This window comes from Felis catus, chromosome B1 (genome assembly GCF_018350175.1).
Source record: "Felis catus isolate Fca126 chromosome B1, F.catus_Fca126_mat1.0, whole genome shotgun sequence".
Taxonomy (NCBI): domain Eukaryota; kingdom Metazoa; phylum Chordata; class Mammalia; order Carnivora; family Felidae; genus Felis; species Felis catus.
The window spans coordinates 110,887,188-110,913,216 of NC_058371.1; the positions used below are offsets into that span (position 1 = coordinate 110,887,188).

The window sequence follows — 26,029 nt, forward strand, 5'->3', positions numbered from 1 at the left end:
CCCAAGCAGCGTACCTGAAGGGCCGTTGCTAATCGAATGATTCTGTAGCCCTGATTTGCCTTATCTGGAACTAAACTGATTATTTCTCCTCTTCTGTGGCACTTGGGAAGAAAAAAGAAGAAGATGCTACCCAAGTTGGGGCTCTGAGATTTCACTAGGGAGAACACAAAGCTTGAAGGAATTTGGGCTAAAGAGACAAAGGATGCCATGTAGTAAAAGGACAAGAGAAAAACTTCAGTAGAGAGAACACAATACGCTGGCCCTGAGGGAACTAGAACCAGCCCTGCAGTGTGTTCTGGAGGCGCCAAGTACCCGCCGTTCCCTGACGAGGGGCTAACACCTGCCAGGGTGTGCCCAGGCTGATGGGCACGTATAACTAGCAAGCAAAATCACGCAGTGGTGTATCTGGCTAATAAAGAAGGAAAACACATAAACTAAGGTGTTGTGAAACAATGGGACAAGGGGCATTTTACCTTGAAAGGGGCACAAATAACGGATTACAAAAATTTAAGACGCCTCTAGGTACCTGAAGTGCCTCTGTGTGTGTGTGTGCCAGTATACAAGAATGTGGGAGAGACTCCTCCAGAACCTTTCCCATTACATAATCATCCACAACAAAAGAAATGGGGAGTGTGCATTTTGTGTAATCTTATCTCTGCAAGGAATAGCCAGTCACTAAAAATACAAAAAATAAATAAATAAATAAATAAATAAAAGCACATAAAAGGGATACACTTATAGAAATGCAGGAAAATTTATTCAAATGCTGAAAGGAAAGAAAATTCCCTCTCCAAAACTGGCTATGGAAGAAATAAATGTTTTAACTTTCTAGACTTTGTGATCAAAACTTCTCAAACAATGACTCATCTAAAACTATGAATGGCATAAACTATGAAATGAGCAAAAGGCCAAATTCTTAAACCCTGATAATGATGCAATCAGTATTCATCGGTATGAAAGGATTTATTTTACAAATGGCATGTGAATGCAGCATGAGAAATGTATTGATAATAAAAAAAAAGAAAGATTGGACCAATGAGATGACATATTTATGGAAACCGTAGAAGCCTATGGAAACTGATGAGGCACAAAAGCTTAGTTTGAAAAAAGTATATGCCACCATTCAGAAGTTGCTTCAATTTTTTAATAATTGAAATTTATGAGCACCAGCCTACTTGCACCCTTTGTTCTTCTTGAACTAAACTGTTTTCTTGTAGCCTCATGTTTACTGAAGCCTAAAATTAGAACTGACAGCAATTCACTGCAACAAAGTGGGCTTCCTCCCCTGCCCGTCCGCCTGTAGCCCATGTCCCATTCACGCCCTAGAAATCCACTCATCTCTCGGTGGTCATCTGCCAAGAGAAGAAAAATAGGGCAGAGATGAAAACATGTCGTTCAGGCAGGGGAGTTGAGAGCAAACCTGCTGGCTTCTCCCTCCCCCCAGCGCCTCTCCTCAGGACCTCACCTCTGCACTGCTGGTCCTTGCTCTTGTCCTCCTCCGACACATCTGACGCCTCCAACAAGAGCCGGTCCAGCACTTGCTTGCACTCTTGCAGTAGTGTAGCTACGGCTTTTTGATTATTCATGATGATTACTCTTCCTCAACGATGAGTCAAGTGTCCCTGGGTCTATGGTGATCAATTACCCAGAAGAAGACATCGATTCTCAATAAAAGAGCCCCTTCAAGGCGAAGGTACCTGGTGAACAAAAGCGAGAGAAAGATGATTAACTGAAGCATCATCAATTATCTGTAAGACTCAAGCAGGGAGGGATAATAGGGCAAACACATGAAAATACATGACAGCCCGGAGGACTTTATTAGGGGAGTGTGTGAAATTATTGCAGGGCCTGGTCTAGATGGGCAGCACCTCGAAGGCGTCAGAGAGCAGAAGGGAGAGGGTCCTGGTGCAGACCTTGGTTACCCGCAGTGATGTCAGTGGAATCCCATGAAGCCAAATGAAATGAATATACTCTGTGATTTATGTATCTTCTGCATACTTCCCATCAGTGCCTCTGGATCCCAGTGGCACCGCACTTTCTGTCTCTCCGGAAGTCTACAGGAAGCATCTGGCTAACAGTTCTAATATTCAGATACAAGCACATGGTGATATGAAGTTTACCATTCTCATAACCCACTACTGATTTCCCCTGTGAAGTATTCTTCATGGTATTTAGCATCATATAATTTGGACCAAGATAGGCAATGACAGATGCCAAATTTAAAGCTCTTCACCGCTAGGCGTATTGCCAAATAAAATAGAGAAATGATATCCCAGAAAGCCCAATTTCCTAGATCTAGTGTATGGATGAATTTTTGGATGACAGATTGCATATGTAAATATGAATATACTATAATGATCTATTGCAGTCAAGGTAATTTCACGAACAAAATAAATTACTAACAGTACAAAAGTACCTGGCAAATAAATACCATAAAATTACTGAATTAATACATCTTTATTATCTTACAGATCATAAACAAATAAATAAATAAGAATACTATCTTATTATCTATAAATCTTCCCTTTATTAAGGAATGTACACTGTAAACAAAACAAACTTCCTTTGTTTACAATGAACAAATGAAACAAAGAAACTCTTCCTGAGTTTGCCAGAAAAGAGTGGAGCTGCTATAGGGCTTAGACATTCTTATAGAGCACATAGAATTAAAAAAAATTTTTTTTAATCTTTATTTATTTTTGAGAGAGAGACAGAGTGTGAGCAGGGGAGGAGCAGAGAAAGAGGGAGACACAGAATCTGAAGTAGGCTCCAGGCTCCCAGCTGTGAGCACAGAGCCCAACACCAGGGCTCGAACTCAAAAACCCCGAGATCATGACCTGAGCCCAAGTGGGACGCTTAACCGACTAAGACACCCAGGCGCCCCTAGGGCACATAGAATTTTATTACTAAAGCAAGAGAGTCTGAAAGGGAAGGAAGTAACAAATGTATGGATGGCTCATGTTCCTTCATCTTCTGGCTTATACATGCAGGGAAGTAATCATTAAAAATATTAAAGTCATGAATTATTGCGTAGGTGTTGGGATAAAAAGTCTCATTTTAAGAAGCTAGTCTTGAATTTTAAATAGCAAGAAAATATTTTTCTTTCTTTCTTTTTTTTCCTTAACAGGAACAGAAAATGAAAGACGAACTAACTGTGTAATATAAACTTTTCACTTTTTCATTCTAACCTGGCTGGTATACTTTATATACTTTGGGTTTGAAAACACACACACGTTCTTTAGACAGAAAACTGCCAAAGCAAAGTTTCAGGATGTTACAGGCTTGTTTCCTTAAAATAATGGTGTATTGTTGGTGAAGAACACAAGTACAGTACTTGGATACAAAATTCCTGTTTCTTGAAAGAGAATTCACAGAAGTGAGATTGTGATGAATTAGTTACTGGATACATTTAAAGCATAAGTATAAATTAAATCTCTCTTCTGTTTAAGATGTTTCAGAAAAGTATTCCTGCATGGATTGGGTTGTGGTACTAAATGGTTTCCAATGTCCCTTTTAGCCCAAGTGTTTTTAAGTGAATGTTGTGTGGTAAGAGCTGGCCATTAGCTTGCCTTTCTACGAAAGGAACCAAGAAGTGAGGGCTGGTCAGAGAGCTAATTAGTGGAGTAGCACAAGCAAGAAGCCATGTAGCAATGGAATGGCCCACCATTCCTGAAAAAGGGAGCTGTGCTCTAATGGAGGGTTAGCATGGAGATTGAGAAATGCAGTTGGTAATTGAGAAACTTAACAAACCTTGCTTGAAATTAACTGAAAGTGAGTAGGACACACTCCTTTTTCTTCAAATGAAAGGAAGAAGGGGGTTCTCTTTTTAGGATCCTTTTTAGGACCTCATATAGAAAGAGGAGTATAATAAGAAAATATGAAGAACTCATGCACAAAGAAATAATCCTGTACTGTGATGTAATGTTAATAGCACACCATTCCTTTGTCTAAAGGCTTAGAATAATGTTTTGTTGGTGCCATATCATCCTCTTAAGGTAGGAGGTAGTCTTTTGTTATACTGACAAATTAAAATAAACTTTAATTGCTCTGTTTCTGTAAATGTTTAAACAGAAAGAGCATGTAGTAATGAATAGAGGACTTGGATAGAGGAAAACTGTTACACATAATAGTGTTCAACAGATATTTGTGACTGATTCCACTTCATTCTCTATCGTCAACTATTTGTGAGACCTCTGAGGTTCACTGTGGAGACTCATTTTTCTTATCTCTATTTTAAGGGGGTTAAGTGGGAACAATTGCTAATATCTTTCCAGGTCTTAAATTACATACTCAGCAGATTGTCTATTTTGCCTAAGAATATCTGATACTTATTCATTGCATAATTCTTGGCTCTTTTGAGAACACTTAGGTATAATATTCCTATGTATACTTTTCTCTGTGGTTTAGAAATGTTGGCTTGAATCTTAGAGGTTGATTACTAAATAAATATAACTCTGCTTTTGTTCCCTCACTTGAAACCCTAATGTCTACAGGATCATAAATCTCTTCCTTTTGTCTAAGTGCTGTGAAAGAGAGATAAGAAATGTGGTTCTGTGAGGGCAAACAACAGGACTTGTCCTAATAATTTGGGTGAATAATTTGGGGTATTCTTTGAGGATATGATGCTTGAATTAAACTCTGTAAGAAGAACAGGGCTTAATGAAATTAAAATGGTAGGGAACAGCCGTAATGCAGATAGAAATATAGAGGAAATGAAAGAAGGCCAAATTAGTTTAACTAGAGATAAAAGGAGAAAGTTGATGAGGTGAGTTTGGAGAAGTAGGTAGGGGCTGTTCAGGGCCCCATGTGCCAGGTAAGGAATCTTGTGTTTAACCCAAGAGTCATAGGAAACTACTGGTAGCAGGAGGAACATGACCAGATTTGCATTTGGAAAAGTTCATTCTGTTTTGGCTATAGGGTGTTTTGGGGGCAGAGAGGAAAAAGGTGATTGCAGGTAGATTAGTTAGGCATTTATTGTAATAACCTAGATGAGAAATATCAGAACTTTGGGCCAGAGTCATAGAGACAGAAAGTTGGACAAATTTGAGGGCTGTTTAGGGAATAAATGCAGTGTTGCTGTTGGATAGATATGGTCTTAAAAATGAGTCCCAAGATTGTGGCTCACCATAGCTCAAAGTTGAATGGACAGTTACCATACTTTGAGACAGGGAACATAGAAGGGATCTAGGAAAAGGCATAAATGCATCTTATATTTTATATTTCTAGCAATAAAGATAGAAAGATAAATCATACTGTCCAGAATAAACAATTGGATTCTAACCAAGAAAGCATTTCTAAGAAAAGAAGATTTCCAGGATAATTAATGTTTAGTACTTGGGACTTCCCAAAATATATTGAAAATATTCTTTATACTTTTTGAAAGTTATAGCATTTTCTCATTTCCCTGCAGAATTCAGGAGAGACAATAGGAAGAAAATACTGTAACATGAGAAACACTTTGGAATCCAACCATCTGTCCAGACTTGTATGGTTCATTGTTAAGCATAACAGAGGCTGGAGCCTAGAAAATTTTCCTTCAGGCAATGATCCTGCTGGAAATTTTGGTCAGCTTCCTTTATAAAAGAATCATTTTCAATTTCAACACATATCAATTTTTGCTCCCTGAACTGTGGCGTTCTGTGAGCTGTACCTATTCCTAAATTGAATAATGTTAATTTCCCCATATTTTTTGTAATCTAAGAATTATTTTTTCTATTTTGACATCCCCTATATACATTTTTTTTTCAAAAAATTAAATAGAAAGAGGCCATCAAGAGCAAGAGAACATACAAACAGATACTTCCAGGATAATATTAGATATCCAACAAAGTTAGAATCTATGGCACACATGCATGCACATAGCCAAATGGTCATGTGTTCATATATTCCATGTTTGGAATTTTGATATTTGTGTATTTTATTTCTATTGGTGACCTAGAATACAGCTGAGTGGATGAGTTGTAAGATAATTGAGAAATCAGCCATCATTAAGAGAAGGCAAATCAGTGTATTATTCAAAACCCCATTTCTTTTGGCATTTGTGAGTCTTTTTCTTGGACAATTAGTACTCCTTTGGGGGTAAATCAAAGAAAATAAAAGAATTCCAAAGGCATTCCATGGTCTACTAGCTGCCACTTCTGTAATAATCCACCAGCCAGCTAGTCATAATCCTTAAGCTAAACGATGTGGGGAAGCATAAAGAAGTAGAGGCATAAAGAAGCCTACACTGTCAAGGAGTTATAATGTAATTATGGGAATAAGACATAAGTACATTAAAATATTAAACAGGATTATAGTCCAAAGTCTCAGTTTAAAATATCTTTGTTGGAATTCAATTAATGTTTGGTTAGACTCACAAGCGAACATACAGAGCTCATTTGATTCATATATAAATGAATAATTATACTCAAATTACTTTTTCATCTACATTCAAAATCGTTTATCATATTGTTCTATTCTGGTATCTAACAAAGAACAACAAGAATACATTTCTCTGATCAGTCACCAGCAATGACAATGCAGCTTTTTCCACCTTTTCACCTTCCCCTGAGCAACCCCACACACAAATTCTGACCATAGTGCCTCTGGTACTGGTCCGTGCAAGTGGGGACACAAAAGTAGAAAGAGAACTGATTGGAGAGTAAGACAACTGTGGGGCTTGGATAGATATTTTTGGGTAACAGCCATTGTTACCATTTTAAAACTGAATAAAAAGAGAAGGAGAAGGCAACTTCTAAGTCACCAAAACCCAAAAGGGTAGACTTCTATTCTAGTGGTATGGAAGACTATACATTCTGAACAACATTCCCGCTGAAAACAAGTAAAAATGCTGCAAACGCCCTTTATCACATCTACAGTGTATCAATAAAAATGATAAGAAAAGGGGGCGCCTGGGTGGCTCAGTTGGTTAAGCGTCCGACTTCAGCTCAGGTCATGATCTCACAGTTCGTGAGTTCGAGCCCCGCGTCGGGCTCTGTGCTGACAGCTCAGAGCCTGGAGCCTGCTTCACATTCTGTGTCTCCCTCTCTCTCTGCCCCTTCCCTGCTCATGCTGCGTCTCTATCTCAAAAATAAATAAACATTAAAAAAAATTATAAGAAAGGAAGGACTACTCAGAAAACAAACCAAGAAAAAGCTGGAACCCAGAAGGTTAGGCAGTACAGAAGTTAGCTTTTGCCTTGAGTGTATTTGCAAACACTGTAAGCTGAAACTTTGGTTTTCACGATCTTGGAGTGTGGGAAGATAGGAAATGAAATCGAAGGCCTACCCAAGTTGGAATGTGTAAGAAGACACTGTTCCCTTGCATAAAACTGATGTCCCAGTAAAGGTTGATCCTTTAGTGTAAGGGCAAGCTAAAAGTGAATCCTCATCCTCTCCTGCCACCTCTCAGGAAATTTGCCTGTGGCAAAACATGCTGCCTCTTGAGAGAGACCAGATTTTTTTCTCTTGAGAATTTCCACAGATCTACAAAACTTCTGGCTAATAATTACTTTAAAACAAGTTATTTAAAAATGATCCTAAAGCTTCAGGAGAACATACCTTGTAAAGTCCACTTATAACATAATGACATCCCGACCCAGGCAACATGCAGAGCTCATGTAAATTTTTTAATTAACTGTTTATTGGAAACATGTCAAATACCAAATCGTTTTTTAATTCATTCTTTAGCTTTTATACGATGTTTTTCAAGATCACATGTGTTTATTGGAAACACGTCAAATACCAAATCGTTTTTTTATTCATTCTTTAGCTTTTATACGATGTTTTTCAAGATCATATGTGTTTATTGAAAACATGTCAAATACCTAATCATTTTTTTTCATTCATTCCTTAGCTTTTTATATGATATTTTTCAACATCATGAGAGATAAATAATATTCTAAACCTGTGCTTGTTATTTAAAATAGCTACAGCATAGCGCCTGGGTGGCTTGTTGTTTAAGCATCTGACTCAGGTCATGATTATCAGGGTTCATGAGTTCGAGTCTGACAATGGGTGAGTGAGCCCCGTATCATATGAGCAAGAGCCTTGCTTCAGGTGAACATGAGCTCTGCTTCTCTCTCTCTCTCTCCCTCTCTCTCTCTCTCTGACCCTCATGGGATTCTTTCTTTCTCTCTGCCTCTCGATCACTTGTGCCCTCAATCTCTCTCTCTCTCTCTCTCTCTCAAAAAAAAAAATAGCTAGAGCAAATAAAAGGTAGTTTTACATACGTGAATTTCATGAAAAAAAAAAAAAAAGAAAGGTCCTAGGTTGGTGGTTTTCTCAGGCAACTGGTGGAGTGAAACATAATCTTCTCTAAAGGAATCTGACTTCAAACTAGGCTTCAAAGAATTTCCACCTATAAAATACCAAGAAATATGAGTCCCTGGCCAACTCACAAAATGCATGAGGTAAAAGGAAACAATGGATGAAAGAAGAAACAACAGATAGTAAAATCAGACCCACAAAGAATTTAGTTAATGGAATTATCAGATACAGACTACAAAATATACATGCTTAAATTGTGAAAGCGTATATTGAGTATATGAGTTAAGAACAGGAAACTATACAAAGGTATAGGCAGATTGAAAAAGAATCAAATAGAATTTCTATAAATGAAAAAAATAATAGTTAAAAATTTTTAAATCTATGAATGAAATAGATTCAGTCAAATATTAGTTCTGGCTGAAGATAGAATTTTTAAACTGTTGATAAATCAGAATATATCTAAACTGCAACAACAACAAAAAAGACAGAGAGAGAAAATACAAAAGAGAGGTTCAGAAACAGGGAAAATTGATGGAAAAGCTCTAACATATGCCTCATAAGAATCCTTGATGGGAAGAAGAGGGAGAAGCAAAAGAAATGTTTGGACACATAATGACTAAGAACTTTAAGAACAGGAGAAAGACAGTAATTAAAATACCCATAATATTCAAGCAGATTAAATAAATAAATAAAAATCCATATTTAGAAATATCATAGCAAAACTAGGGAATACCAAGGGCACAGAGAAGATCTTTAAAGTCACTGGAGAGAAAACACAGCACCTTCAAAGAAACAACAGTGGATTTATAGCTACCTACCTAAAAGCAACAATGGAAACTAGAAGACAGTGAAAGGATATCTTCAATATACTGGGGGGAAACCTTGAAAAATAAAAATATTTAAAAATAAACATCAACAGATTCTTACTAAATAAATCCCTAAAGTACATACTTTACATAGAAGGAAAGTGATCACAGATGAAGGGCCTGAGACTGAAGGGAAAATAATAAACAAAAATAGTGGTGAAATGTTGGCTAAATATAAATACTGATTGTATAAAGCTACAACAATAACAATGTCTTATGAGATTAAAAAATAGAAAAAAAAACACATACAAATACAAACAACATATATATGAGGAGGAGAGTGATTGATGTCAAAGTGTTTTTAGATCTTGGAATTGACAGGAGGTAGGGAGATTTTAACTTTAGACTGTGATAAAAATTTCTAAGATAATCTTTTAAAAATAAAACATGTAAGTTTCAAACTGGTAGAAGGTAAAACATGAAAAGAAACAAAACAATCCAAAGGAAGGCAAGAAAGGAAAAGGGGAAAAAAAACAAGGAAAAGTCAGGATAAATTTAAAATACAAAATATGATGACAGAAATAAATTTAAATATATAAGTATTTCCAATAAATATAAATGAACTAAATGCTATAGTTAAAAGATAAAGGTAGAGTTGATTTTAAAAATAGTCACATGGATTTACTTAAAGCATAAGAATAAGGGAAGTTTAAAGGTAATAAGAAAAAGATATATTAGAAAAATACTAACTAAAAGAAAGTTAGTATATTGGGGTGCCTGGATGGCTCAGTTGGTTGAGTTTCTGACTCTTGATGTTGGCTTAGGTCATAATCCCAAGGTCACAGGATCTAGCCCAGCATTAGGTTCTGTACTGAGCATAGAGCCTGCTTAAGCTTCTCTCTCTCTTCTTTCCTCTGCCTCTCTCCCCTACTAGCGTGCTCTCTTTAAAATTAAAAAACTGGGGCCCTTGGGTGGCTCAGTTGGTTAAGCGTTTGACTTGGGCTCAGGTCATGATCTCACTGTTTGTGAATTCAAGCCCCACACTGGGCTTGCACTTGACAGTGCAGAGCCTGCTTGGGGTTTTCTCTCTCTCTCTCCCTCTCTCTCTGCCCCTCCCCTACCTAGGCTTTCTCTCTCTCTCAAAATAAATGAATAAACTTTAAAAAAATAAAAATAAAATTTAAAAATTAAAAAAATTATAAAAATAAATAAATAAAAGAAAGTATATTAATATCAGGCAAAACAGACTTTAAGGCAAAAAGCATTAATAAAGATAAAAAAGCTACTTTACAATGATACATGGTTCAGTTCACCAGGAAGGTATAGCAATTCTAAATGTATATGCATCTAAGAGTATAGCTTTTAATATATATGAAACAAAAAGTGAAAGAACAATAGGGGCACCTGGGTGGCTCAGTCGGTTAAACGTCCAACTTCAGCTCAGGTCATGGATCTCATGGTTCTTGGGTTTGAGCCCTGCATCGGGCTCTGTGCTGACAGCTCACAGCCAGGAGCCTGCTTCGGATTCTGTGTCTCGCTACCTCTCTCTCAGCCCCTCCCCTGCTACCACTCTGTCTCTCTCTCTCTCTCAAAAAAATAAACATTAAAAAAATTTTTTTTAAAGGTTGCTTAATGTCTCTAAAAAAAAAAAGAGAACCATAAAGAAAAATATGCAAATACATAATCATAGTGGGAAAATTTAACACACCTCTTTTAGAAACTAATACATTAAGCAGACAAAAAAAAAGTGGTAATGATATCACTGATTTGATCAACACAATTAACAAACTTGATTGAATAGATATTTATGAAACAACATATCAATGGCAGTCTATACATTACTTTCAAGCATGCCTGGAAGGAACATTTATAAGAATTTAAGGTTTACCGTGCTATGAGACAAATCTCAACAAATTTCAGAAAACAGATTAATGTTTTGCATATGACATTGTATGACTGAAAGGCAATTAAGGTAATCAATAACAAAAAGATGACTAGAAAAATATTCAAATAGATGGAAATTAAGAAATACAGTTCTAAATAATTTGCAGGTCAAAGAAAGAATCATTACGAAAATTAGAGAGTATTACAATGGAATGATAAATACTGCATGTCAAAATATGTGGAATTCAATCAAAGTGGAACACAAAAGGAAATTTATAGCCAAAATACTTACAATAGAAATAAAGAATGAGGGAAATTTAATGAGTTAAACTTAAATAACCAAAAGTAAGGAAATGAATAGAAAAAATAAATGGTAGAAAAAGTGAAATAAAGAAAAGAACAGAAATTAATGGAATGAAACAGAAATTAATTGAAAAAACAAATATTCCATAGGAAGCTCAATAAAATAAAGTTCTTTCAAAAGACCACTGAAATTGACAAACTGCTGGTAAAAGCGATCAAGAGATAGAGAACAAACAAATAAAAGTAGGACTAAAAATCTTAGGAGGGGACATTAACAGATACTACAGAGATTTTTAAAAAGCTAACAAGTGAATAATGAAATATTATATACCAATACAGTTGAAAACAATAAAATGGCAATTCATATAAAAGCATAACTTACTTAAAAGAAACCAAGGAGAAACAGAAAACCTGTATGGTCCTATAATCTTAAAGAAATGTAATCAGTAGTTGAAAAACCTTCCTACAAAGAAAACACCAGGAACATACAGTTTTACCAGTAAAATTTTATCAAACATCCAACAAGCCAATAAATTCAGTCTTAAGAAAAATATCCTTAAATCTACAACAAGTAGCTAAAAACATGTAACAATAAAAATACACCATTTACAATGGCATAAAATATGTAAAGTATAATTAAAACTTATATGTGTGTATATATGAAGTAACCTATGAATAATTCTAATAATAACTATGTAAGACTTTTGGAAAGAAATTATCAAACTTACTTCATTGAAAGACATTAATGAAAATCTAAATACATGAGGAAATATTCTATGGTAGTGGCCTGGAAAGCACAATATTATTAAGATAGCAATTTTTCCCATATTTATTTCCATCTTTATGCAATTCCAATAAAAATTACTACAGCTGAACATGTGTTTGTGTGCCAACCTGACCAGATGATTCTAAAATTTATGTGAAAGGAGGAAGTTCAAGAATAATCAAGATACTTCTAATGAAAAATAACAAGGGAGGAGCAGGGAGTATCATAACAGATGTCAATAATTAATAATAAAATCATATTAAATGATGCAAAAATTACTGGCACTAGGATAGGCAAATTGCCTTTCTAAATATAGTTCTGCAAGAGACACATGTATATATGGGAATTTGGTTTAATACACTAGCTCAATACATGACCTTGAGCTAATTGGTTATTTTTTTTAATCAATACTAGTTAAAGACTTAAATGTGAAAGACAAAAGTATGCAACTTTTAGAGGAGAATATCTAAGACAGAATATCCTTTTGACCATTGGTTGGGGAAGAATTTCTCAAACACTTATAAAAAGAGCAAATCACAAAAGATTGATATTTAATTAGTGAGAGAGATGAACTTCTGATTAGTAAAATGACACGATAAAGAAAGTGAAAAGACAAGTCATAAACTGGGAGAAAGTATTTGCAATGTATGTTACTGTCAAAGGATTTCTATTGAGAATATACAAAGAATTCCTATAAATCCTTGAGAGAAGGACCAATCTCATAGTAGAAAAAGAATGAACAAAAGAATTGAACAGACACTTCACACAAGAGAAAACATTAATGGCCAATGAACACATGAAATGTGTCCAAGCTCATTGGTAATCAGGAAATACAAATTCAAACCATGACCATTCACAACTTTTTGATTAGAAAAAATTTAAGTTGGATAACAGTTGTCAAGAATAGTCACTGCTACTTCCATTCACTATTGTTGGAAACTGGAAACCATAGTTTGGCATTATACAGTAAAGTAAAAAAAATGCACATAGTGGTGCACTATGACCCAGTGTCCACTCTTAGATATTCTAGTTTGGAGAAAATCTTGGGACCTGTGTCTAGGGAATATGAGCATGTTCACAGTGACACAGTTTGTAATAGCAAACAAAAGGAACAATCCATTACCCATCAAGAGGAGAATGCATTAAAAAACCAAAGTGTAGAGGTGCCTGGGTGGCTCAGTTGGTTAAGTGTCTGACCCCCGATTTTGGCTCAGGTCATGGTCTCATGGCTCATGGCTTCAAGCCCTGCATCAAGCTCTGCGCTGACAGCATGGGGCCTGCTTGGGATTCTCTCTCTCCCCCTCTCCTCTGCCCCTCCCTCACTTTCTCTCTCTCCCTCTCTTTCAAAATAAACTTAAAAAAAATAAGTTAATTAAAAACTGAAGTGTATTCGTACACTGGGATAGAATAAGCAAGTAAGTGAATGAATTACAGTTACATATAGCAATACGGATGAATCTTATAAATATAAAAAAGCACGTCACAGACGAATATGTGCATAAAAATGTTTATAGCTAAACAATATATTATTACAGGATACATATATATATGGTAAAATTACAAAGAAAAGCAAGGGAATGATAAACTAAAAATTAACAACAGTGGATTTATTGAGGGGAGAGTGAAGATGAGGGGGAAGCATATGAACACAGGAAACGTCAAAGAAAGTGGTACGTTTTTTACTCAGACTATTTGATTTATGAGCATTCATCATGTTCTCAGTATACTACACCTATTTTATAATTTTGTAAAGTTTACTTTGAGAGAGAGAGAAAAAGCGTGAGTGGGGGAGGGGTGGAGAGAGAGAGAGAGAGAGAGAGAGAGAGAGAGAGAGAGAGAGAGAATCCTAAGCAGGATCCACACTGTCAGTTCAGAGCCTGATGAAAGGTTTGAACCCACAAACCGTGAGATCATAACCTAAACCAAAGTCCGATGCTTAACCAACTGAATCACCCAAGTGCCCCTATTTTATAATTTTTTGATACCTATTTGACATTTAATGAAAAAATTAAAAAGTGGAAAATAGAAACTCAAGCCTAGGAGTATTGCACAGGTAATAAATATCAGTTCCTGCCCTTAGGATTGGAGTCAGTGATTCCATTGAGAGAGAGAAAGAACCTTTCAGAGTAGGAAGGGGCACTTGCACTGGGACTTTTCAAGGAGGTAGGATCTGAAATAGTTGGAGAGAGAAGTGAGGAAAAGAAATCTAGTTGGGGAGTGGCATGACAAGAGACTCCAAGGAGGAGATCCTCATCTTGTATTAAGGATCCATGAGTTAGCAGTGACTAGTGAAATAATAAGACAGGCAGTTTGAACCATTAATTTCACAAACACTAGATGGCCAAGAAATTCAATTCACCTTTTCTTTCCATTTACAAAGAAAATGAAGGAGTGTATGTAATTAAAAAAAGAAAAGATTTTCGGGAATTCTATAAATGAAAGAGGAGTTTTTTCCTGTGGCTCTTTTATATCAAGACTTCCAGCCTAAAGGCCACACCTTGTTAGAACAGGACACTGGAGGCCAAAGTTGTCCCTTCTCTCAAAGTTGTCTCTGTCTCTCTTGCCCTTGTGCCCCACCCTCTTCAGTTGCTGACTGCTGAATGTGTTTATCCAACTTGACTGCACAGGAAAGTGCAATGAGAGTGTTCCGGGTCATGAATGGGTTACCTGTTGGCCTCAGGAAGAAAGAGGAGGGGGAAAAAAAGGTCATCATCGTGGGGGTTGTTGCTCATACTCTGCAGCTACAGTTACCCACTCCATCAGCCACGGTGACATCCGATGAATTAGAAGCCCGGCCCCCATGGCTAGAAGAGTAACATCTCAGGTCAAGGTGAGCCAAACCTGCCATCTGGTCTGGCTCAAGGATCCTGTACTTCCAAGTGGTGCTTCCAGGAAGAGTTTTCTTTGTAGTTTCGCACCCGAAATAAGAGAAGAGCTGCCACATTTACTAACTCCATACGTCCCCAAATCCAGAGCTTCCATGACACTGGGGGGCATTCACAGAGCAAGAAAAAATTATTTTACAAACTTTGAAGGGCCTTCAAAGTGACAACTAAACTCTAGGAGGCAGATATTGTCCACCCAAACTCTAGGTGACGAATCAGAAGGAGGAGGAGGTTGAGTAACTTGCCCAAAGTCCCAAGCAATGATCAGGATAGGAATTCTGGACAAGTAGGATAGGAATATAACAAGTTTTAAGGACTTGTCCTTAAAACACACCTTCTCATTTAATGGATACCAGAGTTCCAGAGAAAAACACAGCAAGAATAACTTCACTGGAAGAGAAATCTTTAAAAGAAAAAATGGAGCTGACTTGACCATTAATGTAGTCTGTGTTTTGTTGATGAGGCAACTGAGATGCTCTGTGTGACAGACCCAGAATGGCAAACCTGCTGGATGTCCCCGGGGTGGACTAGGAGGAAAGGCCAGGCGATGGTGCCGTATGCAAATGGAAATGGCAGGACGTATACTATGATATAAAATTGCCAGGGCTATGAAACATTACAGACTTTTGATGAGGCCAGCTGATGTGGGGATCAAAGTTATTTTTGCAACAAAATATTTCAAATTTGTATTTGCAATTCTCACAGCCAGGAGAGTTGTTTTGATGTAGATTCGGATTGAGATAGCCTACGAAAGAACACTGTGTCTTGGAGGAAAGGGATGAGGGGGCTCTGAAATTATAGAAGCAGAAAAATGAAGAGAGTAAAATGAGGAATTGCCCTTTCAGTGTCTAAGCCATCACTGGGTAGCCAAGGTAAGCACAAGCACTTTGCAGTCAGGGTTCTCAGCTTTAAATTTCAGTACTGCTGCTTGTTAGCTGAGCAGCCTGAGATAAATCATGTCTCAGTTTCCTCGTCTGTAAAAAAGGGTAATCATAGAACCAATCTCACAGAGTTTTATAAGGATCGATTGGATTATATTATGATATCAGATAACTATAATAATGTAAATATACTACATTATATATAGAACACAAAGAACATTGCCTAGCATATGCAATAAGTGCTCCATAGTGGTCAGTTATTGTTATTAATAAAATTTTCAAGAAATAAAGTTTCATTTTTTAAAGGGTCACCTAATTTCTCTTCACCTTATTTGGATTTGATTTCCTTATTGACTTAATTAGCATTTATGTTCTTAAGAGAGAAAATTGCTTGGCGATGCAAAGTTTTCAGATTCTTGATATGTTGCTATTTTCCCCAGTATAAAGTCCTGTAGTAATGGGGCTATTCCCTAAATAATTCTCCAGATTCACATTCATTAATGAATAAAAATATGTTAGAGAATTGAAATATTATAACCAGTTAGATATTTTCAGGAAGAAAAATGTGAGTTTTACTTGCTTAAAGAAAAGCCCTTAAAACCCAGCCAACTTGGTTTAATCAGCCTTTGCCTCCAGTACTCAGCCTTTCCCCTATCTGAGGTGGCAGGAAAGCGAGCCCTGAAGTGGCTAAGGGAAAGAACGTCTATCGGATTACAGATCAGACAGAAACACCCCCAACCCCACATCTTCTTCTTCACTCTGAGATACACACAAAGCTCTTTATTTATTTTTTACTTAAAATGTCAAAGGCGCCAGGGGGTGGGCTTCTGGATTGGGGTTTGGCAGACCACACTCCCAGGCCGACATAATAAAAGTCCACCATGTGGCCATGTGATTCACACAGCGTGTGCATGTCACCAGCAGCCGATGGGTCTTGGCAGGGAGCCTCCTACTGGCCTGGGAACAAATACGACTTGAATTTTCTCGAGTGGCAAGAGACTGTTGAGGGAGAACCGCCGGGATATCCACACACTTGGATATCCACACACTTGGAGGGCACAAAGGCAAAAATATCGCTCGATGAGGCAAATATTCACACACCAAACTAATTGAACATAGTGACAACCACGTACAGCCCCGGGGTGAGGGGCCCTGTAGGAGAGTTTACAGCAGGATTTTACCACTCCTGTGTGGTCTTAAGGTGGGGGGAAAGGTGTCTATAAAGAAAAGGTAGCACGTTTAATTTTTTGTTTACTTACTTGTTGACAGCTTATGTGCATCCTAAGGTATATACAAATGCACAGAGTCCTTAACGGGAGTCATTTTAGGAGCCAGAAAGACTCTATTAGAAAACCAAACCTGCTTCTGCTCTCTCTGTAACCTATAGAGAGCTTCCAGGCCCTCCTTTCATCAGGCTGACTTGGAAAATGAGTACAGTTTTACAATTTCAGGATTCTTCACTTTCAGTAAGAGTTCTGTTCCTGGATAAAATGTTGCTCCGTCACAGAGCAAATGTGCTCAGAACATCAATCACCTGATTTGGGGATATAATTTTATTGCTTTTGAACTACTCCACTCACTTTCTTTGGTAGCTCCTCAAGCAGAAGAACTCACATTTTCTCTTTCCCCTAATGAGAAGGATGGAGATCTGAGACTTAGTGTTAATTCTATTCTTTGCTTTTAGCTAATGAAGGAATATTTGCCAGTGTAGAACAGAAAAATTTTTTAAAATAAGTAAATCAAAGTAAGCAACTGAAACACATTAGTTTTTATACAATCTTTTCCTGGCAAAAATTAATGATCTGTTTCTTACTATTTCCTTAAGGTTTAGCTTTGATAGCTAACTTACAGGCTTAAAATATAAAATAATATGTACTGCATTTGCAAACTTCTGAATGGTAGTTAAGCATATGTTGAGTATCCATTATATATTGTACTTGATACTTCTAAAGGTTGCCAAGAAACAGAATAGACAACCCTCAAAGACAGCCTCGTTGGGAAAGTAAAATAAGTACATAATTTAGCTTATGAAAAAAAACTCCAAAGCAATATTCTGACCCACCAGGATGAGATTACTTACGTTTAGACAAGTTGGAGGCAAAGACATTCATATTAAAACTTGACAAAGGAAATCGGAGAATTCTTACTTTTATAAGATTACAGTGAGGAAGATAGCTAGTAATATGGCCCACATTTGAAGATAAAGTCAGAAATTCAGTGGTTGTCCAAGTTCAAATGGCAACTCACTGGGATTATCTGCAGGTGTTAGACACAGGCTTTTAAACATACAATCCACTGTGGTTTCATGTGAGACTACTCTGTGTCCCTGGATTTTGTGGGAAAGAAACCAATAAACACACTGAAAAACAGAATGCATTACTTTGGTAGAATATTGATTCTGTGACAGAAACGTATACTCCAGGCTGTTCAAAGAAGTAACTCTTGGGTTGATTGTCAAATTTTAAAGCACTGAAATAACAACGGCTGTGTTTTTCCTGGGGAAAAAGTATCCTAATTTTGACCTTACTCAAGCTGCAATATAATTCCAGAGGGACCAATGAAGGGGAAGGAAAGAACTGATGAGGTCTAAGTGGTGATTGCATTTATAGATTAATCCTGACAGGGAGCAAATACATCTCCTCCCAGGAGGCCCCAGTATAGTCAACTAAGAAGTGGGGCCATTATTTATGAACACAGTAGATTTTTCCCATTACAATAAACATTTTAATTACTTTAAGTGAAACATTCTTTTTAGTGGTAGTAGGCTTAAAAATTAAGTATGTTGTCATTTTCTTGTCGTTTCAGCTATGTATGCAATCCTCTCTTATTCTTTACATTGTTTCACATAGCAATTTGTCTTGCCCGAAAACCAGAATGGGAAAATGGTATACATTTATAAAAAAGCATTTCACTTACCAAAACCCCACATGGGGAAAGAATGGGACAAATGAGAGGTCGGCAACATGGCCCCAGAGCAATTTCATTTCCATCCGTTTTATATAGTGGCTTTCCATGCATAATTTCATTTGAAGCTAATAAGTTTGGAAAACACTTACCCAAATGAATCAATGAAGGTAGGTAGGAGTAGAATAGTGATACAATTTTTATTTTCCAATAAAATGACAAATTTTCATTCTAGGAAGATACTACCACATATCACAAAACACACCGACCACATAAATCAACATTAAAAGTTGTTACAAAAGGGTATTCATGAAACTCTTGTGTTGTGGGAGCAAAATAACTAATTTGTAACATGAAAGCCAAATAATCCACCAAATAATAATCTTTCAAATAATGGAGGGGGGCCTTCCATTTTCTCACTAATAATACTAAGTTGCAATAAATGATATTAAGGAATTAGTGTTAATTTTTAAGGTGAGATAATAGTACTGTGCTTTTCAAAAAGGAGTTCATTTAAGAAAGGAAAAAAGAAAAGAAAAAGAGTTCATATATTTTAGGGAAACACTCTGAAATATTTATACATGAAATTGTATGCAGTTTGAAATTTGGTTCAAAAATCATCTGGGACATGGAGGCGGGGAGAAAGTGAGGGTATAAATTAGGCAAGATTGGCTACAGATTGTTAGACGTTGAGACTGAATAAAATATATCAGGTTTCTTATATTGCCGCCTCTAATTTTGTACGTTTGAAATTGTGTATAATGAAAAATTTTTAAAGATTCTGTTTTAAAGACTGTAAGCAAAAAAGAAATGTCTTGATAAACTCTGAGAAGCGGTAAAAGACTATTCTGAAATTATTTTAAATCTGCCTAGTACGAAGTTTGGATAGCCAACAAAACTGTGCTTTGCCCTCGTGAATGTGAGCCCTACTCTCTAAAAGTGAAGCCACTGCTTCATCTGATTCTGTAATTAAGTCCAGACTATGACTATGTGTATTTGAAGTGTCTGCTTAATGAGTTACCAACAACACATAATTTTAATTACGGCCCATTCCACCTCCATCCTCATCATATAATCTGGGCTTTTTTGCTGCACTTCCCTTTTAATAGTACGTGCTTAGAAAGCACAAGGCAATTTGAATATTATCCTAACAAAGATATAAACAAAAAGTTAAATGTGTGCAAAAATAATCATACCAATATTTCAAAGCCATTAGCATGGGTAAATGAGCACTGTCTACAAAAACAAGAGAAGCACGCCCCCTATTAACACTGTCTTGGGAAATCACAGGCTAGGACTGAATGAGTAGAGAAGCCAAGCCTGCTTTTAACAAAACTATGTAACACACTTCTATTATTCTACTTTCTACAGGATTCAAAAGTTAAACAACTCAAAACAAAAATTGCAAACTGGAATGAAAATCTCCAACTTCATGTCTGTTTAACCTTTTTAAAAAATATGAAAAAGTAATCTGATGATTTGAATGCTTAGAGTTTTTAAACCAAGTTAACTAACGGTTTTAATCTACAGTTTGCTGTCACAGACACTGCCAAAAGGCAGGATGGAGAAGGAAATTATCACAGGTTGAGTATTTTCTATCCTTAGGTCCTATGCAAGATACTTAAGACACAAAACCTTATAATATAGGCTTTATTATCCCCACTTTAGGGATGAGAAAGTTGAGGTCATGGAGGTTAAAGTAACTTGCCCATGGTCATATACTTCATAAAAAGCATATTCAGGCTTTCCAGAAGATTTTGACCTGATGGGTGTTTTTTAAAACTATTTGCCTTCCAGCTTACTGATACCGTCCTGAATATTTCAAAATGTATGGAAAGATAGGATGAATGGAAGTCCTTTTAAGCACTCGTAGGCTTCCAATAATTTTATAAATACATAAGTATGTATCACGTATGTACTCTTCCACTTTACTGATGAATCAATTTCTACCCAGCCTGGTCCAAAGAAAGTTAATCAAATGCCATAATTTCCTCTAAACATACGAGAAAGAGACAACTGAAAAGTCAGAGACTAATTCAACTGGTCACCACTACTATTTTCACATTGGAAAGACAATTGCTTACAACTGAATTCTCCCTAGACTTCAGGCCAGAACACGCTCTCCTGTCACACTCTATCTTCTGCAAGTGCAGGGGAGTTTTGTCTCATAGCAGATAATTAAAGACATGGCAGTGCCACTTGCTAGGATTTCTCTCTTTTACATCTTATAAAAGAAGAAACTTTAGTTTAAAGATTAGATTTTTTTTTCCTTTTTCTAAAGCTGGGTATACCAACTGGCATCGGCTGTATTAAAATCAGGAGAAACCTCAATCAAAAAGCCCCTCTCGGAAGGCAGGCTTTCTTGTTAATATGCACCAACATGAAAGGCTTTCTTTTCATCCTATACAACTACAGTGTGTGTAAATTGCAGGGGGCTCATTGGCATAAATCTCGGCTGCGACCTCTGAGGTAAACTGGATTTACATTACTTTCTGACAAGAATTAAATGAAGGCCTTGTGGATATATGAACAGCCTTCTAGGCTGCAACAGATGGGCATGAATGTGCTCCCTAGGAAAACTATCAGTGACATCTGTGTCCTCCAAATTCTGGTGGTCTCAGCCAATTAACAGGGGGGGAAGAAAAGGTGGGGGTTGGGAGGCCACTGCACAGCCCCCAGCCAAAACCGAGGCAGAAGTGTTTGTGTTTGGAGATGGGATCAGGCTGGCCCTGGCCCGGCAGCAGTGAGGTTAGCACTTTATTGTTATCATTCAAATGGAGAATGTGGCTTACAAGCTATTTGTATACCACAGTGAGGATAATATGATTTTTCTCATTTGACCAGAGGAGATGGCCCTCTCTTGCAGCTGATATCATATTTCAGCGCAATCTCTTTGAAACGGGTGTTTACTTTTGTCTCCTCGGAGGCAGGCTGGTGGTGTTGCTGCCTGCCAGTTTCTGTGGTGCATTCACGTGTTACAGAGCAGGTGAACTCTAAGACAAAACAGAGATCTTTCTCCAAAACATTCTTGCTCAAAAAGTACTTCTTTCCTCCTCCAAAGTGGCACTTACTGATTTCACAAGGAAGTTAAAATAAGGTTTCCTGGTTAAAACGAAGTCAAGACAAATCACATCAGAGGTCTATAATGAAGGGGTGGAAGGTTCCTTGAAAAGACAGCACAATGAACCATGAACCCACTGTCTGAATTTATCAGATTTTGGCATGTCAGCACCCCTGCGTCTGACACACGGGCAGAAGGAAACCTGGATCAGCCCCCTTCGCATTATTGTTTCCTACTCTCTCTTCCCATTTTCTTGGACTCTGTGGAACAAGGGCCCAGGACTGGGGAGCTGAAGGATGGGAAGGAGAAGAAAGCTAACATTTACTTGTTCAGTACCAGGAGATATTCCAGATCCTACGTCTTCTAGGACCTACCATTAACAACATAAGCTTTGCATCCAAGTACTCAAGTCTGGGTCTACCACTTACTGAATATGAGATAATGGCCAACTTACATAACTTCTCTGCACCTCAGTTTCTTTCTGTAAAATCGAGTTAATAATAGTATCCACCTCTTGATAAGGATGAAATAACTAACACATGGAAAATGCTTCTGACATTTTGTTTTGAGGGCTGTTTTTAATCCTGACTTTATGGACAGGAGTATTAAGGGCCTAAAGATAGAGTCCCAAACCTCTAAGTGAGTTTTTCAGAATGAAAGACAAGATGTTCTACTGGTCTTTGGAAATTCAGAAAACTGACTTTTTAAAAGAAACAATTTTTATCGCCTTTAGGAACCTAAGGCCATGCTTTTAAATTACATATTTCTTTTAATGTGTAAGATTTTAAAATGATGCTTCGCTAAAATGAACTAATTATCAAAACCATCTGGATATCTCTAAATTATAAAATAGCCTGACCAAAGGCTAATAAAATAATACATTGAGACAAAAAAAAAAGAAAAAAGAAATGAAGCCATTTGTTTTAACCCCCTTTTTCCAGTTGCAGAAGTGGGAGTGGCTTGCTCTGTCCTAAATTGAAGTTATTATAGGTGAAGCATTAGAAGACAATGGTTAATCGTGATAGTTTAGATGTAAACTATTTACTTCTTTGTCCTAGGTGTTGTTTAAAACACAATAATTCCGCATAACATTTGTTTAGAACAACAACAACAGCAGCAAAAGGAAGGTGAAAAGGCTAAGTAGACCTTCTAAATAAGAGAACCTAGTATGGAAGCTGTAAATGCTCATCTTGCTCGGCTTTTCAAGTATATTTTCACATATGGATTCATCATCTCTTATTTTCTGCTCTCGGTGGCAGTCTAATGATCCAGTTTTAGGAATTTTGGCAAGCTGAGCCTCAGTACAATGTCATATTGCTTCTAGAGGAAGCCAAATTATTGGTCCTCAAAGAAGTCACTTGCTCTTTCTCTATGACTCTTACACAGGCTTTTGGAACTCAAGTAGTCAATGGTGAGAATGAAAACAATTGCAGGCATAATTTTTACACAAATTGCGGGGTTTTTGCTTTACTAGGTTATAATATCAAATATAACTTTGTCTTATCCTGTTGGTACTGATATCTTTATGTTGAGTGATAAACAGCAGAGGGGCCTTTGTCTGCATGGGGATTCAGAAGAGAATCGACACTAAACAAAAGCACCTGTTGTTTCATTCTTGTAATGGCCTTAGAAGTGACCAGTTGGCTGCATTTTCCCCACACTCCTCCTTAGGCTTTTCCCAACACTACCATCTCACACATCATTACTGGACGTAAAAGGAGAATAATTGAGGAGAAGATCAATAAATTTAAAAGCTCTTTAAGGAAAGACATAATGAATTTGGTACAGCACATATTTTTAGATCAAAGATGCCTTTGAAGTGACAAAACCCTAATCCATAAACTACTGAAGCACTTCCTTTCTCTCCCAAACTGCTTGTTGTCAAATAAAATGGAAGTTAAGGAAATTATCTTTATCTGAAAATGGCCAAAAGAAGCCATCACCTAATGACAGCCTTGTCACAAGCGACAATTGGGGAAATTGTCAGGAAGGCAAGGCCTAACAAGCAGAGGAGTGGGCTTGCTGTTTGCACTAATCTGGCCATGCAGCCCTCACACACAATCCCAGTCAGCTTGCTGTGTGAAACAGCTAAGGCTTTGTCAGAGGTAGCAGGGCCTGGAAAGAGTACTCTTTCATGAATATGTATTACCATTCCTCCTCAGTGTCTACAGAGACAAACCCTTCAAAAACTGAGGTATAAAATACACACACACACACACACACACACATACACACACACACACACCACTGACCAACAAAATGCAGAGAACCTAAACTACTCGGTTGAGCATAGTGAAAATGCTAGTAACTAATGAAAGATCACACAAGCACCCGGTTCCATGTGCTTCCTGGGATCTTTATTTCCCAGCAATTGAGAAGAAATTCTTTAAGGGCTTTTTAATCTTTGGGAACCATGTGTGTGGAGTCCAAGATGCTATACACAGTTACATGGATTGCCAGTCACACACCTCATATAATGAATTCACCTTCCCAATGTCAGATGTGTTCTAAAACTCTAATACGTGAAAATGACCTTAATTTAATTAAGTACATATGTAGCTTTAAGAGATGAATCAAATCTCATACTGGCTTCCCAGTAGTAAAAGAACTAGATGGAAAATTATGATAGAGACACAGTATTTTTCATTATTGAACAGAAGGACATGATGTAGAAAAAAAGGGAAAAATTACAAATAAAAATTTTAAGGTGAAATGGGGGGAAACCTTGTGAAGCCCTTTGTAGACTTAAAATAGTGTTTAAAAATAGTGTTGAAAACAGTGTTTAAAAAATCCATATGATGCATATATCCTTTTCTACTAATATGAATTATTTCACATCTATCTGTGGGCACAGATCTATCAAGATATTTTTGAATGACTTTGCTTTCCCCACTGACTTTAAAATTTAATTTAGTTTAAATATAAATATACATGTGTATATATATTTAAATTCACTTTTTACAGACGCAGATACATAGGGCAGAAACGTATTAGGGTTGTTTCTTTTCTACTTTTTCTTCTGACATGATAAAGTTTGGTTTCCCACTGTGCAAGAGACAAAGCTCAGTTTTGAGGGGTTTCGATATTACGCAATGTTTGCCATAGACATTTACATTTCATTAGCATATTCCACTCTACATGAAATCCAGCTTTGAATGCTCCCAGCCGCGAAAGCTAATCCTCTTTAAAGAGCTACAGGCTATATTACATGTGGCCACAGCAGCGGCCGTGCCATCGCTGCATCACTTTGAAGAAGATGAACAGAGTTCTCTTGTACGTCTGTCTTGTACCCAGCCTCATAAACCACTGCTTTCTGTGCTGTGAAATCCTTCTGTTTTCATCAAGGACAATTATGAAGAGGCTGAAATCCAAGTTACCACTCTGAAAGCTGGACTGCACTTGAAGAGGAGATATTATGCTGATTTCACTTTTTCCTAAGTGTCTATCCACAATCTTTTCAACTAAGATTAAAATGAACTATATCCACGTATTTTGGGTCCTTTGATTAGGATCAAATGCTAACCACATCTTCTGTCTAGGGAATCTGATCCTGGAAAATCAGGGGAAAGAGACCTGGTGATGTCACAGGTTTTTTTCCTTTACCTTATTTTTACAGAAAAACATTCAGATGTTGCAGGATAACATTTAGATGCAGTAATTTGTAGGTAGCTCTTACAGACAAAGATGATTCAGCTGATGATACCCAACTAAAGAGCAGATAATCCAGTACCCAATTTCAATAAAATATAATAAACAATAAAAATTGTACAACATTGCAGAAAATGTATGTAATTTTTTATTTAAAACAAAGGAAAACAAGTAAAGTCCATTATTCTATTGATGATATTCCCTTACTAACGCTAGGATTTTTTTTTTAAAGGAAAGCACTATGCTATAAATGAAACTGATTTTGTTTTCCTTATTTTATGATAATTAGTTATAAAAATATAATTGGTTTATAAATTGTAATTTTAAAAATAATGTTTTGTAAAAATCGCCATTGAAGATGTTTACTATGCTGCTTAGAGTTATTTTTACTTAAAGTCCCACATAATAAATTCTTCTATGGTTAAAGCAGGAGACATTCTAATTTTCATACAAAATGGACACATTTCTTTCTATTAGATTGTTAGGATCTAAACCTTATCGTATTGTTCCTTTTTGCCTTTACTCCCAGGAAACTCAGAGCCAGATTTTGTAATTAGTTCATGGGTGTCCTTTACTTAGATAATCTTATACAATTCATCAACCCAGATCCTTCATTTTTTGGTCCACATTATTTACCCTAAGTTT

The 26,029-nt window shown here is 36.8% G+C and overlaps 1 protein-coding gene across 10 annotated transcripts in view; it reads right to left on the bottom strand.

Annotated features, from left to right (window-relative positions):
* ALPK1 (alpha kinase 1) overlaps positions 1-26,029 on the bottom strand; it is a 137,615-nt gene that overhangs the window by 68,200 nt on the left and 43,386 nt on the right. For 9 of the 10 annotated variants that reach the window (XM_045056002.1, XM_045055997.1, XM_045055999.1 and 6 more), the window contains one exon: positions 1,466-1,697. In XM_045056002.1, the coding sequence (XP_044911937.1) occupies positions 1,466-1,586 (121 nt within the window). In that variant the 5' untranslated portion in view covers positions 1,587-1,697. Of the gene's footprint in view, positions 1-1,465; positions 1,698-9,064; positions 9,086-26,029 lie in introns of those variants that run through there. The other variant, XM_045056000.1, reaches the window with a different exon arrangement.